Source organism: Paralichthys olivaceus, chromosome 11, assembly GCF_024713975.1.
Source record: "Paralichthys olivaceus isolate ysfri-2021 chromosome 11, ASM2471397v2, whole genome shotgun sequence".
NCBI lineage: Eukaryota > Metazoa > Chordata > Actinopteri > Pleuronectiformes > Paralichthyidae > Paralichthys > Paralichthys olivaceus.
Genome location: NC_091103.1, coordinates 15,906,659 through 15,922,300, shown reverse-complemented (window position 1 = coordinate 15,922,300; position 15,642 = coordinate 15,906,659). Strand labels below are relative to the sequence as shown.

The window sequence follows — 15,642 nt, the reverse complement described above, 5'->3', positions numbered from 1 at the left end:
TTGGACCACACTTCTACTGCACATCCTGCCAATCTGTTACCATGGTAACCCTAGTTCCATTAGCCTTGCTAGTTCCCCTCCCCTCCTCTTACATCTCACCATCCGTCTCTGCCGCAGCAGTTTTCCTTCACTGCGGCCAACACGAAACAGGTCTCGTGGTTTCTCTTGCTCTCTTCTCTAATTCTCTTTCTGATTTTCAGCCCTAAACAAACATGTCTTGTGTTTCTGATTGAGCCTGCCGAATGTCCCAGTTTGCCTCCTGCTCAATCACCCTTTCTTCTTCTTTTTTCTCCTCTCCTTCTTTCTCTTGCATGCATGTGTATGTGTTTGCACAGTGATCTGGGCACGTGGCCCTAACCACACTCCTGCTGGCCAGAATACACACACAAATACAGACACACACAAAAGCACACAAAGGCCTTATTCCATCCATTCTCAAATCAAATTGTCTATGCAGTGATTCCATTCTGACATGGAAAATAACAAACAGTCTAACACACACAAACACACGCACACACACACACACACACACACACACACACACACACACACACACACACACATTCCAAGGATTACTGGAAGAACATAGATTTTAGAAATGGTTTTACCTTGATAAAGGAGTGCAGATAGTGATCCAGGTTTTCTTCATGGCACTTTGCAACTATGTGGACCAGCACTCTGCAGACACAGGACGATAACACGTTTTATTTCAACAACCTTGATTTCCAACTAAAGAAAAACATCTGTCAAACACTGGCTTACAGGTTTTTTTCAATAGCTGGCTAAAAATATTTTTTTCATTTTTATGACACTGTATTAACCACAAAATAAAATCATCAAAAGTCTCATTGAAGCAATAAAAAGAGGCGATGCATTTTAAACTTGGATTTCAAACACTATGTGCTTCCCTCGCTGTGTGCTTCATCAAATCCACTAAACCCAAACCCCTTCTGTCAATGCATTCTGTTGCAGACACTGCAGTGCCACTTCCTACCTGGTGGTGGCAGTGGTGACCTCGTCGTTGTCATTCTGAGTCAGAACTTTGAACAGCTGGTTGAAGAGCACTGGCAGAAAACGGATGATCACCGGGATCCTCTCCATGCTGAGGAGACCCTGGGGGAAGAAGCGAAGGAGGTGGAGAAGTTGGAGGATGAGATGGGAGAAAAGAAATAAAATACAAACATTAATCATAAGGAGGCAGAAAACAAAATGACATTTAGGTGCACTGATTAGAAGTGTAGCAGCCTTTAGTAGGTCCTGGTTTCCATCTCAGGCCCAATAAAAGCAGAATTAAGGGGATGCAGCTCATTTTCTCTGACCTTCAGGCAGTTGAGGAAGTTGGAGGTAGGAGGTACTGAGAGGTCCAGCTCTCTCTTCTGGCACTGCTGGAAGAATCGGTTCAGGTGGGGGTCCTGGCACAGAGAGAAGAACCCATCAAAGTCAATGCTGAGCATCTGTAATAATACTTAGACTGGTTCTGTTTTAAGTAATCACCAGCTCATGATTTTAAATAAATATAAATGGATGTTTCAGTATCATCCTGATCTCAAACAGCTGAAATGGTTTTCAAGAACAGAGTAACAATTGTACGACTCTGGCCAGAACACTTTGGTTTTTCCTACTTATTCTTAGTAAAGGTACAAAAATGAAGATGCTCTGCACAATAGAGCCTGTGCTATAGACTGTATAAAGATGGACGACATGACGGCTCCGCAAAGGTGAAGCCAAAATGCCATGATCCTGCCATGAGCCCCCTGGTGGCTGGCTGCAGTACATGTCATAAACCCTGCCTCCTCCTTGTTAGCCAATGGGACATGGACAGAAATAATAAAGTCAAAGTAGAAATCATACATATTTTTTCTCCAAGCTGGTTTCTGTCATTTTAGGTAGTACTTATCACACTTCAAGTGCTCATTGTTTTCAGCACCTTAAATTTGATGCTAAAGCACGGTGCAACGTCATGATTGACAGCAGATATTGACTTGTGATTGGTCGAGCATGTGTATCGACAGGACCTCGCTACCGCAGCTCAGTCCTCAACAGAAATTCTCACAGTGGAATGATTACATTTTATTATATTTGACTATTTTCATAATTCCTCTCTAAACCTACTTTTAATTTAGTTAGTCATTTTTTAATCATGTATGTAAAAGGGTTAATGTTTTCTTTTTGTCAGTAAGAGCATTTGCACAACAATGTGATGCTGCTAAATTTACAACCCACCAACCAATCAGGAGATTGCTGTGCAGCGTTGCAAACATCCTTTAGCAGCAAACAGAAAGAGAAACAGACCAATTCCTTGTTTCATGTGTCAAACTACGTAGAAGTAATTACAAGTCTGTACTAATGAGCTTTGAGCATTTTGAGCTCACATTTTTTTATAAACCAAACACTTGGGAATTGAGGTCTAATGGTCTAATCAACTAATGGTCGTTTTACGTCATTTTAGAGGAAGGGAACATTCATTTCAGCTCTGTTAGGGAAAGCTGAGATGAGGCAGCTCAGACAAATGTAGAGTCAAGTTTATAGTTACAGCACATTTCATCCTAAGACAAACATAGACATGGTATAGGCATGTTGTGGTTGAAAAACTAAGCAAACATCCATCCATCCATTTTCTACACTACTTTGTGGAGCTGTAATCTCTCCCAGCATGTACAGGGCAAGCGGCAGAGCAAACTGCACCTTGGACGCATCACCAGTCCAGTATCGTGTAGGTGAGAAAAAGTAAAGAAAACTACGACAATGGTCTCACCTGAGTGTAAACTGTGGAGACGACGTTGGTGGACACTTTGTAAATTGTTTTTCCTCCATCGACCCATTTCACATCCGTTCCATTCTGTAAGAAGAGAAGACAGCTTGAGTTTGAACGTCACCTTCTATGATGCTTTACATCCCTCATCTCTCAAAAATGATTGTTAGTATTATTCAACAGTGTTTTGTATTTGTATTTCTTTTTAATTTGTATTCCTGGCTCTCTCACCTTGGTGTTGCTGGCCTCCTTGATGCCTAGGTATCCAGGTGGAAGGTTACAGGAGACGGGGATGCTGAAGTCCTGAGATGACAAACGGCCTTCTTTGAGAAGAGGCAGCCAAGAGTACCCGACTGAAAAACAAACGCAAGTGTGTAAAAATGAAAAATCATTGAATAAGGGGAAAAGACCAAAAACAAAGAAACCTGGAAATATAATAAATGCTCTGTGAAATTCTGGCTGGGAATTTTCCACCATCTCACCTGGGGTCTCCAGGGCCTCTTTCCTCTTCGCATTAGTCTTAGCATTGATGTCACAGGTGACGTGGTAGAAAGAGAAAAGAAGATGGTGCTTTTCATGAAGTTGGGTCGGAAGTTCAATCTTCACCTGGGGACGCATTAACAAATAATAGGTCATTTTCATAGACATGATGATGCGATGATGAATCCACCTTCAGCTACTAAGAATCTTCATGTGTAGATTCCTGACACTCATCCTTTTCTACTGTCGTGATCTGTCCTCACCTCGTCATAGAAGTCGGGGCTCTGCGAGTGATGCAGGACTGTGGAGCAGGCGGCAGTGGTGAAGACTGGACCTCCGGGCTTGCCATAGATGCACTGCAAAAACAGCAAAAGAAAAGGGGAAACAACAAAGTCACGGTTGACATGATGCTTAGAGCTTAAAGGGGAGAAAATGTTGTCTTATCAAAACCAAAGTTTGGACAATTTTCTACCTTTAAAGGTTTGGCAACTTCTTCATCTGAGCTGCGGAACTCTACGTAGACTGCAAGGTTACGAGCCTGTGAACAAGCGAACCATTGGAACATTAAAAACTGGCCTTACAAAAAATATATATTACCGAGCAATAATAGCACATGAAGTGTGTACAAAAACACTTAAGGTATAATGTAAGCTACACTTTGCTGTTGTACCTTGGCAAAGCTCTTCTGGCTGTCATATTTGAGGTGTTTGGGGTAGACGTAGATGTGGTTTCTATAGACGCGGTGTGGCTGTGTGAACTTGGTGGAGTCCTGCACAAACTCCTCCACCTCCACTGTCGGCTGGTGTTTGCTCAGCTCCTCAAAGGGCTTCACCGGCACATAGGAGGACGTCACGCAGTCTGAAGGCAAAGAGAAGAAAGGGTTTAAATCAGAACCTGATGCCAACACCGATATCCAATACTGATATATCAGCGGATACGTAAAGACTTTGGCAGTGATTCCTAAGATGTCATTATCGAATCCATATGACATGGAAAAGTAACTGAGACTTGATATTTTACACTTTAACCATAAACTTTATCTATCTAATGATTCCAGAAATCTCTTTCTGTTTGTCTGATTCAAGTATCTCCAGAACCATTCATCTTTTCTTTCTATTGTTAAGGAAGAACCTGCTGTGTTGCATTGGGTACAATATACTCATCAACTTAAGTGACATTGTTGATCATGACAACCGCACGTTCACGACAACCAGTTCTAGGTTTTGCATACTGAGTCGGGCTTCACTGAACAGCTCTTTGATCAGCAGCTGTGATACAGCTTCAATGTATTTCAGCTGGTGTTTAATTGCCACGGCTCAATTACTGCAAGTCACTTTTATAGTTTCAGAAAGAACAGATGTTGTTTACAACGGGTTAAAAATATAAGTAAATAAAAAGAAAACACAAATTCTACCAAATAAAGAGAACTTAAAATAAAGTTAATTCTGCATTATCAGTTTTCATATTGGTGCAGGTCAGCAAACATCTGAAAGGCTCATAACAGCCAAAATATAAAAACCAAATGGCAGAGTAGAGGAGTAGACGGTAGAAGGTAGATATAAAGTGAACATGAATTATGATTGTTGGACATACTAGGATGCTCCAATGGAATGTAGTCAACTGAAATATCCAGAGTCCCGGGGATGGTCTGCAGTTTGCTGGTTTTCTCTGCTCTGCAAACACAAAGATAAGAATGACATGTTGTTAGAAATCAACATCTTGTCTGGAAGAAGTCTTCAGCATGTGACCTTTTTTACTGGTGCTTTACCTCCGGTACTCGGCCACCAGCTTCATCAGGTCCTCTGTGGAAATCTTGTTGCTCTCCTGTTTGAAGAGAGGTGAGAAACGAGACTCTCGGTCCAGTGCCCCATGGTTGTCCTTGAACACTGACCTGTGAGGGATGGACAAAGAAATAGCAATGCATGTTGATGTGAGAAATGTTTAGAAAAGTGAGCCTCCAACCAGTGGCACTGACCTGATGGACCAGGCAAACGGCATGCGGTACTTTCCCAGTTTACTGCAAAACTGTTTGTTGGACCTCAAAATCTTCTGGACAGTCTGCACAAGACACAGTGAGAGAAAGAGAGACACGGAAATGAGGATATTTTTAAATAAAATGGGATGTGACCTTAACTCTTGATTTCCAGAGTGACGACAGAAACCAGTGGTTGTTTAACACAGTAAATCTGGCAGCAGGTTGAATATCTGGAGATTCACTCAGCCTTAAACAAGGACAACGTGGAGCACTGCCAGTGGGGGGGGCCTGGAAATGGCTTGGATGGGATCTCGGAAAAAACTAATTTCTTTCCTGACTGGTACTCTGTGATGAAGATAAACTCTGGTCTTACAGGAAAACCATTTTTTAAATGTCACACATTAAACTGCATGTCTAGATTAAGCCATTTTCCTTACAAATAAACATCCTTAGCAGCTCATGAGCCTTTTTTTTCCGGCTTACCCAAAGAAACAAAATAAAAGGTTTAGCTCCATGTCGACAGAAAATACATTTGGAAGAAATGTCATGATATTGAGGAATGCAGATATTGATGCAAATCTGTCGCTGTGAACGACTAACCAATGAAGAGAAATGACTTTCTGACCTTGCTGGAGTCTGTGTTCTTGATATAGGGTTCGGCCCCACAAGCAATATTTCCCATCAGCACCTTTTCCACTCTTGCCACCATCACTATGTCTGTGTGGGGGTTGGTCACTGAGAAGATGGCCTGCATTGACAGTATTGGAAAAGCAGATTACGGTCATTCGGCATGTGAAATACAGAGAGTAAGGGAGTGAAGGACAGTATTTCTCCTTGGGCTCCACTAGACAACAAGCTTGTACCTGTTTTGGAAAACAAAGCCAGTGGTCCAGGTCCAGGCTGAGGTGACAGTCCCCCGGCTTCTTCTCGGCAGGAGAGCAGAGGCCATTTTCCTGACCACCAGGCCCGGTGACTGGACTGCCCGTCCCATTGCTGCAGCCTCCGACCATCTGACGCACAGCCTCGTGGTTGAGGTCTACGTGGAAGTCCGCCGACACCTTCCTCCCTTCTCGCACATCCAGCAGAGCCAGTGAAACAAAGAAGGGCTCGATCTAGAGGAAGAGACAGTTTCTGTACATGAGGCTGTTGTGTCTTACACGGAAATGAAAATATCCTAAAATGGATTAAGTATAAAGAACCATTATTTCTTAATAGCTACAGCTCCCCTGGCACCCTCAAACATGATGAGCAGTAAAGATAATGGATGGATTGATTTTAAACTAACAGAGACATTGAAGCAGAATAAGTGAGCGTGTTTCTATTCCTCACATTAGTGACTGGTTCAGTTTCACTCTCATTGATGCAGCTCTGCAGCATGAGGTTCAGGGATCTGCAGGTTATCATGAACCTTCTGCCGAGCTTCTCCTCAAATGGTCGCACCGACGTGTTTTCAGTTGAGGGATGTTCGGTCCGTGGGCTCCTCAGAACCTGTGGTTGGTGAAATTGTTTGTTACTTGTATACAACCAAAAATCATTGGTTTTATTGAGGAGTGCTGGTTAAATGTGGAGTATAAGCCTAATAACAAAGTACAACAATGCATGATGTGAACGTTTGAGAAGACTCTACACTTACAGGAGTGTCAGGGTCAAGAGAGAACAGATTCAGCCGCTCCTCTCTTCTGGCAGAGCGAATTCCTTCATCTGTCTCTGAGATATACTGTGACAAGGCAGAGGGCAAGAAAAACACAAGATAGTCAGAGAAAATCTAATTATCAATCATGATGACAGTAAAAACACAAAAGGTTTTTCCTGTTTGTTCTGGCTTTAGCACATGTTAAAGTTTATAAGGTAGCCTGTGGAGTTTTATGTTTATGTTCAGTGTTTCTCACCAAAATGCATTGTGTGCATCCCCGAGGCCGATAAAAAACACGAGAAACACATTTTCCATCCTCATAAAATATTTGCAAAGTCGACTTTGAATACCTGGGAACTGGCGATGTTAATGTCCATGTTTACGCCGACAAATGTTTTCTTGTGTTTTGCTGAAAACATTGCTTGGGACGTTACCATCTACAATTGTTAATCAATGCAAGAGTGAAAACATCAGCAGGAATGTGCATTTTCGTGAGCAATAGGTGATTTGTAGCGGGATGAGGAGGGGGGTGTCATCCCCTTTTAACCGAAGTGGCCAAAAAAATCCATCCACCATAATAACCAGCCAAAGCAACCAAAGCAAAACAGGAGGTGGGTGATGTGGTTAGAGAACAGTAAATGCATTAAAAAGATCAGGGGGACACCACTCTTTTTTTGCCTCCCTCTCTTTCTCTGTCCCGCTCTGTCTCACAGTCAGGATGACCATCAGCAGCATCAGGCAGAATCCCACCTGCATCACTGGCCATTAAAACAGCCTTCAGCATAAACTCGGGAGATACTGCATTCGCTGTGCATGGAGTGACGTCCCCCCAGCTACAAAAGTTAGTTGCTGGGGATACCCTCCCAAGTAATATTCACATCAACGTTTGTAAAAATTCATCAAGGATTTGTTGAATTACTTTGCATATGTGAAATCACATATTGCCTGCTGCTCACATAAGATAAACAAACATGTAGCCTCTTATTAAAGCTCCATAGCACCACCCATTGTCAAAAACTCCAAAGGCTACCTTCAAAACAACACCTACAGTTGCAGTATGCTCTGCATCCATTTACAATATTTAATTTAATTTAATGTGAATACCATATCACTGACTGTAGCCAGCAGCAGCTAAGTAATACAGAAGTGTTCGAAAAATGAGAGTTGTCAGTGCAGCCGACCTTTGCGAGCTCTGGATTGATGCCGTTCTCTGTAGCGTCCTCGTTCTCCTGCAAACAGCAGTCACTCAGCGACAGGTCGAACACATCTGGAAAGAAAACAAACACGATCAGGACTCCAGAGAGTGACTCCTGCTCATGAGCGATTACAGCCATCACTGAGTGGATGGGAAAGTTTATCTAAGCAGTCCCTTCCCCCCCTTGGGTTAAAAGCCATAACATATTTTCTTAAAAAGGTGCACCAGTGCACTAAATACACTCCAAGTAGAGTCAGTAGACATATACACATCACAGAATAAAATATAACTCCATTTGTGGTGTTTATGGATAATAAGGCAGACAAGCTCCTGCAGAAATGTAACCTCATGTGCCAGAAGCAGTTCTCCCCAAAGGCCATTCTGAACAAAATGGCTCATTATTGGTAGGTCACCACACGCTCCAAGTCTGATTTAGAGACACGCTAACACACCACAGAGCCGTGACAGCTGAAGCTATTACATCACCGGGCCTGTTCTCAATGCTCTGTTAGTGTGTTAAGGCTGTGGCCCCATGCCAAACCCTCTCATAGAGCTGGCATATAAGGATGACTTTTATGAATTCTGCTTCCATATTAAGTTTTTAATGACAAGGTATGAAGCTTTAAATCAAGGTGGAGTCCCTGTTTGGTGTCGGGCTCCATTTCCTGACAGTGACGTTACGGACTGAGCCTCACCCGGCAGGAATTTCCCATTAGACAGCAGATATTACTCAGTCGGACGAGGTCAGACAGAGAGGGAAAGGTGAAGTTTTTGCTGACTATAAAATCATTCCTCTTTTAAGGACACCGTGATTTATATGTGTTGGAATGATGCTCCCTCTCTCCTCTAAATGACCGTCTGTGCTTCCATCCACTTTGCCCTTTCCAATTATTTTTCTCTTTCCTCCATCGTGGGCAAATCTTTATTCCTGAATACAAAAAAACAGAACCGATCTCACCCTGCCGATGGTCAGTGAGGTCCAGGCTCTTGCGGTCTGGAGCAGGCCCGTCATGGGGACTGATCTGTAAGATGCGGGTCAACGTGCTGATCCACTCCTCCATATCCTGCTCACTCTCTGCGGCCAGCACAAAGTACGTAACTTCATTCATCTTCAACTCAAAGGCGTGTTTCCTCAGACGGTTATTCTTTATGGGAAAGAAGAGGGTAATGGGGTTATACAACAATAACTTGATTCGGTTTTTGGAAAATGTTACAGTTTTTCCTTTGAAGATATGTAGATACTGAAAAATAAATGTAGCCTTGTTTAGCTTAGTTTGGGGATGCCTAATGAAACAAGAAACCCCCTTTGAATATGTATATGTATCAGGGACATGTGAGTGAGTATGAGCAGTTGTATTCATCTGCTATGGCTGTGGGTACTCATTAACAATATGTTGTGTGCATCAACTTTGCATCAACTTTGGGTTAGGGTTAGGGTTAAATAAGACAGAACTGTTTTTTTAAATCTCAATTTTTGCAGCATTTTCTACTTTTTCTGTTTCGAAGGAGCCTGAAAATCCTCCTTAAACTTCTCTAAAATAGATATAAATAGATATATTCATAATATAATGTTTAATATAGTATATTTTCTGAAGTAGTCATTGCAGTCCACTCTCATTTAAGTGACATGCTTCAAAACCCACCTGTACCACACCAGTGCATGAGTCAAGGAAGATGCAGCCTTTGGGTTCCTTGGAAATCTTTTCATCTTTGTAGAAGTTCATGATATAGGAGTTGTCTGTCAGCTGTGTGAGCTGGAAAAACCTCCTCTTGAATGACTGCAAACACAGAAATGAACTTATTCAGACTTATGCATGATGTCGTAGGAGACAAATCATTTTGACTTATATATTAAAAGTTAGATAAAGTAATGGTAAATCGATATCATATTTAAGAATTACATTTTAAAGTAGACGGTGGTGTGATGATGATACAGAAAATATCTATGTGTATGTACTGTATATGTACACACACAGTATAGCACAATTCAAGCTGAAACTACCAGGTCAGAGAATGAGGTAAAGAGCACGACGAAAAAAGAACTTGAGAGCATGAAAAGCATCCAACATCTTCTTACCCGAACAGTAATGCTGTTGTTGACAGTGCTGTTAAAGTTTCCTTTGTAAAGCCAGCCTGACCGAAAGACACCGATCCCTCCGCCTCCTCCCCCACCACCTCCACCTCCTCCTTTGGACGAGGACAGGGAAGTGGTATCCTGCAAAACACGATCAGTTTAGATACATTAGTCTTTCACTCATCCCCCTGGCAAAGGAGCAAGTAATCAATAGAGAAAATGATCCTCTCTCGACTTATTCTATATCAAGATGGCTATTTGTCAGTGAAATTATCTTCATAAACAATGTCCTTCTGACTTGTAATGAGCTAACTGCACTTGCAAAGTATATTTTAACAGCTTTAAGGCTGCGATAAACAGATTTAAACACAAGGGTCCGGATGTAAGCAGTACTGTATGTAATGCATTGTGTCAATCGACCATTACTAACCTCATCCTTGTCCACATCCTCATAGTCAATCTCAAAAGAATGAGACGGCAGCTTCTCTGCTTTGTACATTTTCCTATGAAAGATTGAGAAATGTTAACTGAAAAATGTGGCTCTGTGATATTGAAATATGCTAATGGAATAATTTCAATTAATAGACCATTTGATTGAAGCAAATGATTGTGGGCGGCTGACTCTGCTACATCCACAAGGAGTCAACAATAGGTCGTCCTCACTCGATCTCGCTCCACTAATTTCACAGGCTGTCTTTGTGTGCAAGCCATGGGATGAAATGTCTTTGTGTGTGTGCTGTGAGCTGCAGACAGCCAGGCTGCACTCTGCTAAAAGTCGCAAAGCCGTAAATTCTGCGAGAAAAAATAAAAGTCTCTTCAAGGGAACTATGCTAAGAAAAATTCTGTTGATCGTGGGCTGGCTACTGACAGGGGGGGGCTGATAGCGGCCTGCGACAGATGAATATTCGTCCACTGAAATCACAAAAGCTTTAAATTCCTGTGGCACTACGGCTTCACTTCAACATGCTATAAATCAGTGGACATACAGTTTATGTTTCAGCAAACAAAACATATAATGCTTGGGTTTCCCACATTTCAAAATGACAAAGGCCAACAGACATTTATGGAATGATATTTTCACATTATTGTGCTCTAACGTGTGTTTAAGACGCCTCTCACTTTAATAGTTCATCCTGGGAGGCTTTTCATAAGGTCATGTGAACCGACTAGAAGAATACAGTGGCAACCCAGGGGACAGAGAAGGGACATTCTTGTGGTTGAGAGCAGTAACTGCAGGGCTGTTGTGGGTCAATCTCAGTGGGACTGACAAAACTCTGGTTGAGTGACTGATGGACTGATTTAAATGGAAGACTGACTAAGTAGATGGATGTCTAATTTGAAGAGGGGCGTCTGAAAAAAGGATGGAGGGAGCTTGTTTCTGTTGCTAGTGACCTGCCACCTCAGTCTAACAAATGTATATTATTACTTATAATTCTTGGGACTTTTGCCTTTATTGGATGAATAAGTTACTTGTGAAGGAGCTGGAAGGAAACAAGGGGAGGAGAGACGAAGTAGAGACAAAGGTCCATGGCTGGATTCAACCCAATAATGTTACATTTATATGGCAGGATTTAGAACAGTTTTCCCATCAGGAAAAGGGCCTCAGAATTTTGAAGCCTTGTTTATGTGACACTCTAAGTAGCGTTTACATTTTTTGGATGCTAATGGTGCAGACGCCAAAAAATATATACTTCACAATGAGAAATCTCCAAAATCCTTGTTTCCTTCTAACAGAACAACTCAAACTGTTAAACTGACTTTTTGGTTGTAAATCTGAAAAAGAGTCAGTGTAACAGACCAGAGTTCTGGATTTTGGGAACATTATCTTCAGGACAAAACTGGGTTATAAGGTTAAAACCCATAATGCCAAAAGGGATTACCTGGGCAGCAGGCGGTAGTCTCCGGCGTATTCATCATACTTGAACTGGACCACATTCAGCTCAGAGTTGTAATACTGACAGGCCTGGAGGAGAGGACGGAGATTAAGCTGGGTATGATTAAATATATCCATTTTCCAAAATGACAGGGAACTCTGACCTGGATCGGCTAAAAAACGTGAGCAGACAGTGAGGAAAGCTGAAGTACAATGAAGGTATCATCAGAAATCCGCTCTCCTGAGGCCGAGTTACTGATGTGCAGGCTGGGATTCATCATTAGATTATTTAAATTATGAAAAGGGACTGAATTAAGAATATGCCCCAAAGGATTCTGCTAACAGAGATATCTTTACATACTACATCTCTTCTGTCTTGTGGGTTGAAATAGTTCTCTAATAGAGCATGTAAAGGGACGTTTTCTCTTTTTCTCACACACACACACACACACACACACACACACACACACACACACACACACACACACACACAAAGACTGGATGGTTTCACATCCTCTCGTCTTACTGCTTGTTGAATGTCATGTTGCTATTCTCTTTAATCCATTTGTTTAGAATGAGCTTGGTGTTTTGTTAACAATGCCAAGTTATAAACAAACAAAACATGTAATCAGCTACCACACACACATACAGAGACAAACACACACATTCATACACACAGACACACACACAAGAGAGAGTCAGACACACACACTAGGCTAGTCTCCAGTGAGCTGTGACAGTACTGTCTGGGGAGTTTCCATCTCCGCAGATATTATTTCTCCACTGAGCCCTTGACATTATGGCTGGTCGATCTGAAATGAACTCTGATAGGCCTCGCAGATGCACATGCGCACACGGGGCAAATACACTTCAAGCTATGCTCACACATCTGGTAGATTTTAGAGGCGTGGAGATACCGCTCCAGTCTGTTTCAGGATGTCCTTTATTGGAAACAGCCAAAGCTGACAGACCTCAGACAGCAACTGAAGCCTCTTACATTCAAAACCACAGCAGCTTCAGTTAAGTCCGGTACACACACACCCACACCCACCCACACACACACACACACACACACACACACACACACACACCCACACACCCACACACACACACACACACACACACACACACACACAAGCCTTACCTGTCTGACCAGCAGACATTCAGCCTGTAGCTCTGCCCCCTCAGGAACAGTTGACTTGAGAGTGCGTCTCTCCTGAGGCACTGTAGAAACCTACAGGGACAAAAACATTGAGAGGGGGCTCTTATCAAGACAGGAAATCAGTAAAAGAGAATATTAGGACACCACTCAATGCTCCCATAAACGTATTTAACTAACATCCCCATTAGGTAACGTTTGAAATGTCCCTCTGTCCAGCACCCAGAGTAATCAAATTTGATGTATGTGCTTTTGTATGCTTTCATAAAAATAGGAAATACCCAAAATAGTGATGGGTAAAGATTTTGGGGGCAGCTGTGTCTCAGGGGGGGTAGAGCGGGTCATCCAAGAACCAGAAATTCAATGGTTCAATCCACAGATCCTCCAAACCCCAAATTGTCCATGATGGCTGCACCAACAGTGCGTGACACAAGAAGTGCAGCCTATAGTAGTGTTGTATGAATGTGTGATTGTGTGAATATGGCTTGTACTGAAAAGACTATATAAATACATTCCATCCAAACTACCTCTATGGGGATGGCTGGTTGGTCGACCACAGATGATCATGGTCCGCAGAGGATGAATCTTAACCACTTTTGTGATCCCTTAACATTTCACTTTGTCTAATACTTAAGTTTACGACATTCCCATTAGCCTAGGCAGTAGACTCATATGTGGTTTTACTTATCAGGATTCCTCACCATTTCATGAGCTTTGGTTTGAGTGGACATGCAAAAACAATGTCATTTTAATCTATTCCTTCTTGAATTTGTTTCTGTCCAGCTTTATTGCAGGGAAGATTAATAATTCAGCACTGATTAAACTACAACTAATAACCTAACCTATGAGTCATGCAATGAATTATATGAAGTTTGCAGAGAATCAACATTTAAACTTCAAGATAAATTGTGCCGGAGCGGAATAAAATACAAAAGTCAGCACTAAAGGCGTTTATGCACGAACAAAGAGAGAGTGTGATTCATACAGCCCAGTCAGCTGGCTGTAACACACTGAGCTCACTAACCAACTGGCAAAGAAGCAGATCTAATAAATGCCTTTTGTGCATTAGCAATACTCTGCCAAGCTTCTTTCACTTACAATTGTGGAAATAGACTTTAGAGACAAAGAAAATCAGGGGGAAACTGTTATGTATCCAGAGCCGAGTCACACAGTCCAGCTACAACTCTGAGGTTCACAAGCAAATTAATCCTTTTACCACAAGCAGCCAATTACGTCCATCTTAATGTACAGCGGATCAGCAGCTGCACATTAGCGCTGTAATGAAGGTACTGCTGAAGAAAGAGCTAAAGCGAGCAGGGGAGAATAAAATGTTGAGTGTAATGAAAAGACCAGAATATTAAGCATGCATTATTATTAGTGTTTGTACGTGTGCCACGCTGGAGTGTAAGACATTGCATTTTAAACATTATATCATTGTAAAATTAGCAACTGTGGTATTTTTACTATAAACACATTTTAACTTAATTGGTATGTTGGACCTAAACTTAGCACTATGCAGGCAGCGTCCATGCTGTGACCCGGTAGAGAGTTTGCTCTTGATATTAAATAATAGATCTATGCTGTTTTTACTGGGATTTTATTATGTCTACAGTAGATCTCTCTGAGGCAGATCATCAATATTTGATGATGGTCAAAGGAGTTTGATAAGTAAAAGGCTTTCCATTAGCAGAGGTAGGCAGATCTACTTTGCTGTTGTATATCTAATGTGCACACTTGCAAACAGCTCTACTTTAGACTTCTGTATGGTGGAAACATGCAGCTGGCACCCATTTGTCATTATGTTTGATTCTTGATTACTGTAAAATTCCCCATGTCTCCAAAACCATGAAAACACTTTGCTCTACACTGAGACACAGAACTCTTATATAAACCTAGAATGTTCTTGTTATGTCCACCAAGGAGGTTGTGTTTTCATTGCTGTTTGTAAGAGTGTGCAATTTGGTTCACACACGTACCGAGAAATCATTGTCAGGGAATAGGAGAAGGTCTCTGAGAGGGTCTTCCTTCAACTCTTCCCAGAGTTCAGCGATGACAGCCTCATAGTCAAGAGGATCGATCAGCTTAGGCTTCTCCTGCTGCAAAGAGAAACAGAGACACTTGATCAGAATCAACTAGCCACACCATACAATAAAATAAGATAAGATATATTATACGATGCGGCATGGTACATTATGAACACATTAAAGGTTGGTATGAACTCTTGGTCAAATTGTAGTGGTCAGTAAATTATATTTTGCTTAATAAAACAAAACAACATAAGTCTTAAAAAGTAACATGTTGATATATGCACTTAAATTCAGGTATCATATTAGCATAAATATCTCCACATCTGACAATCATTCCTTGTTATATATTTTTGTTTCATATCATAAAGTATCTCTAATGAGACAGGAGAAATGGTAGTGTCTGTCATGAAGATATTTATAGTATCTTTATGACAGATACTATAAAAACTAGCCATGATCATTTCCTGTGTTTAA

At 41.6% G+C, this 15,642-nt stretch overlaps 1 protein-coding gene across 14 annotated transcripts in view; it reads right to left on the bottom strand.

Annotated features, from left to right (window-relative positions):
* dock10 (dedicator of cytokinesis 10) overlaps positions 1 to 15,642 on the bottom strand; it is a 60,772-nt gene that overhangs the window by 17,847 nt on the left and 27,283 nt on the right. For all 14 annotated transcript variants that reach the window (XM_069534078.1, XM_069534071.1, XM_069534069.1 and 11 more), the window contains exons 2-25: positions 15,118 to 15,237; positions 13,127 to 13,216; positions 11,990 to 12,072; positions 10,540 to 10,612; positions 10,113 to 10,250; positions 9,679 to 9,813; positions 8,994 to 9,180; positions 8,022 to 8,107; positions 6,841 to 6,924; positions 6,537 to 6,695; positions 6,071 to 6,319; positions 5,833 to 5,955; positions 5,208 to 5,290; positions 5,001 to 5,123; positions 4,826 to 4,905; positions 3,903 to 4,090; positions 3,705 to 3,770; positions 3,496 to 3,588; positions 3,235 to 3,358; positions 2,984 to 3,105; positions 2,756 to 2,839; positions 1,320 to 1,412; positions 995 to 1,113; positions 609 to 678 (exon numbers count right to left, since the gene is read on the bottom strand). In XM_069534078.1, the coding sequence (XP_069390179.1) occupies positions 609 to 678; positions 995 to 1,113; positions 1,320 to 1,412; positions 2,756 to 2,839; positions 2,984 to 3,105; positions 3,235 to 3,358; positions 3,496 to 3,588; positions 3,705 to 3,770; positions 3,903 to 4,090; positions 4,826 to 4,905; positions 5,001 to 5,123; positions 5,208 to 5,290; positions 5,833 to 5,955; positions 6,071 to 6,319; positions 6,537 to 6,695; positions 6,841 to 6,924; positions 8,022 to 8,107; positions 8,994 to 9,180; positions 9,679 to 9,813; positions 10,113 to 10,250; positions 10,540 to 10,612; positions 11,990 to 12,072; positions 13,127 to 13,216; positions 15,118 to 15,237 (2,772 nt within the window). The remainder of the gene's footprint in view (positions 1 to 608; positions 679 to 994; positions 1,114 to 1,319; positions 1,413 to 2,755; positions 2,840 to 2,983; positions 3,106 to 3,234; positions 3,359 to 3,495; positions 3,589 to 3,704; positions 3,771 to 3,902; positions 4,091 to 4,825; positions 4,906 to 5,000; positions 5,124 to 5,207; positions 5,291 to 5,832; positions 5,956 to 6,070; positions 6,320 to 6,536; positions 6,696 to 6,840; positions 6,925 to 8,021; positions 8,108 to 8,993; positions 9,181 to 9,678; positions 9,814 to 10,112; positions 10,251 to 10,539; positions 10,613 to 11,989; positions 12,073 to 13,126; positions 13,217 to 15,117; positions 15,238 to 15,642) is intronic.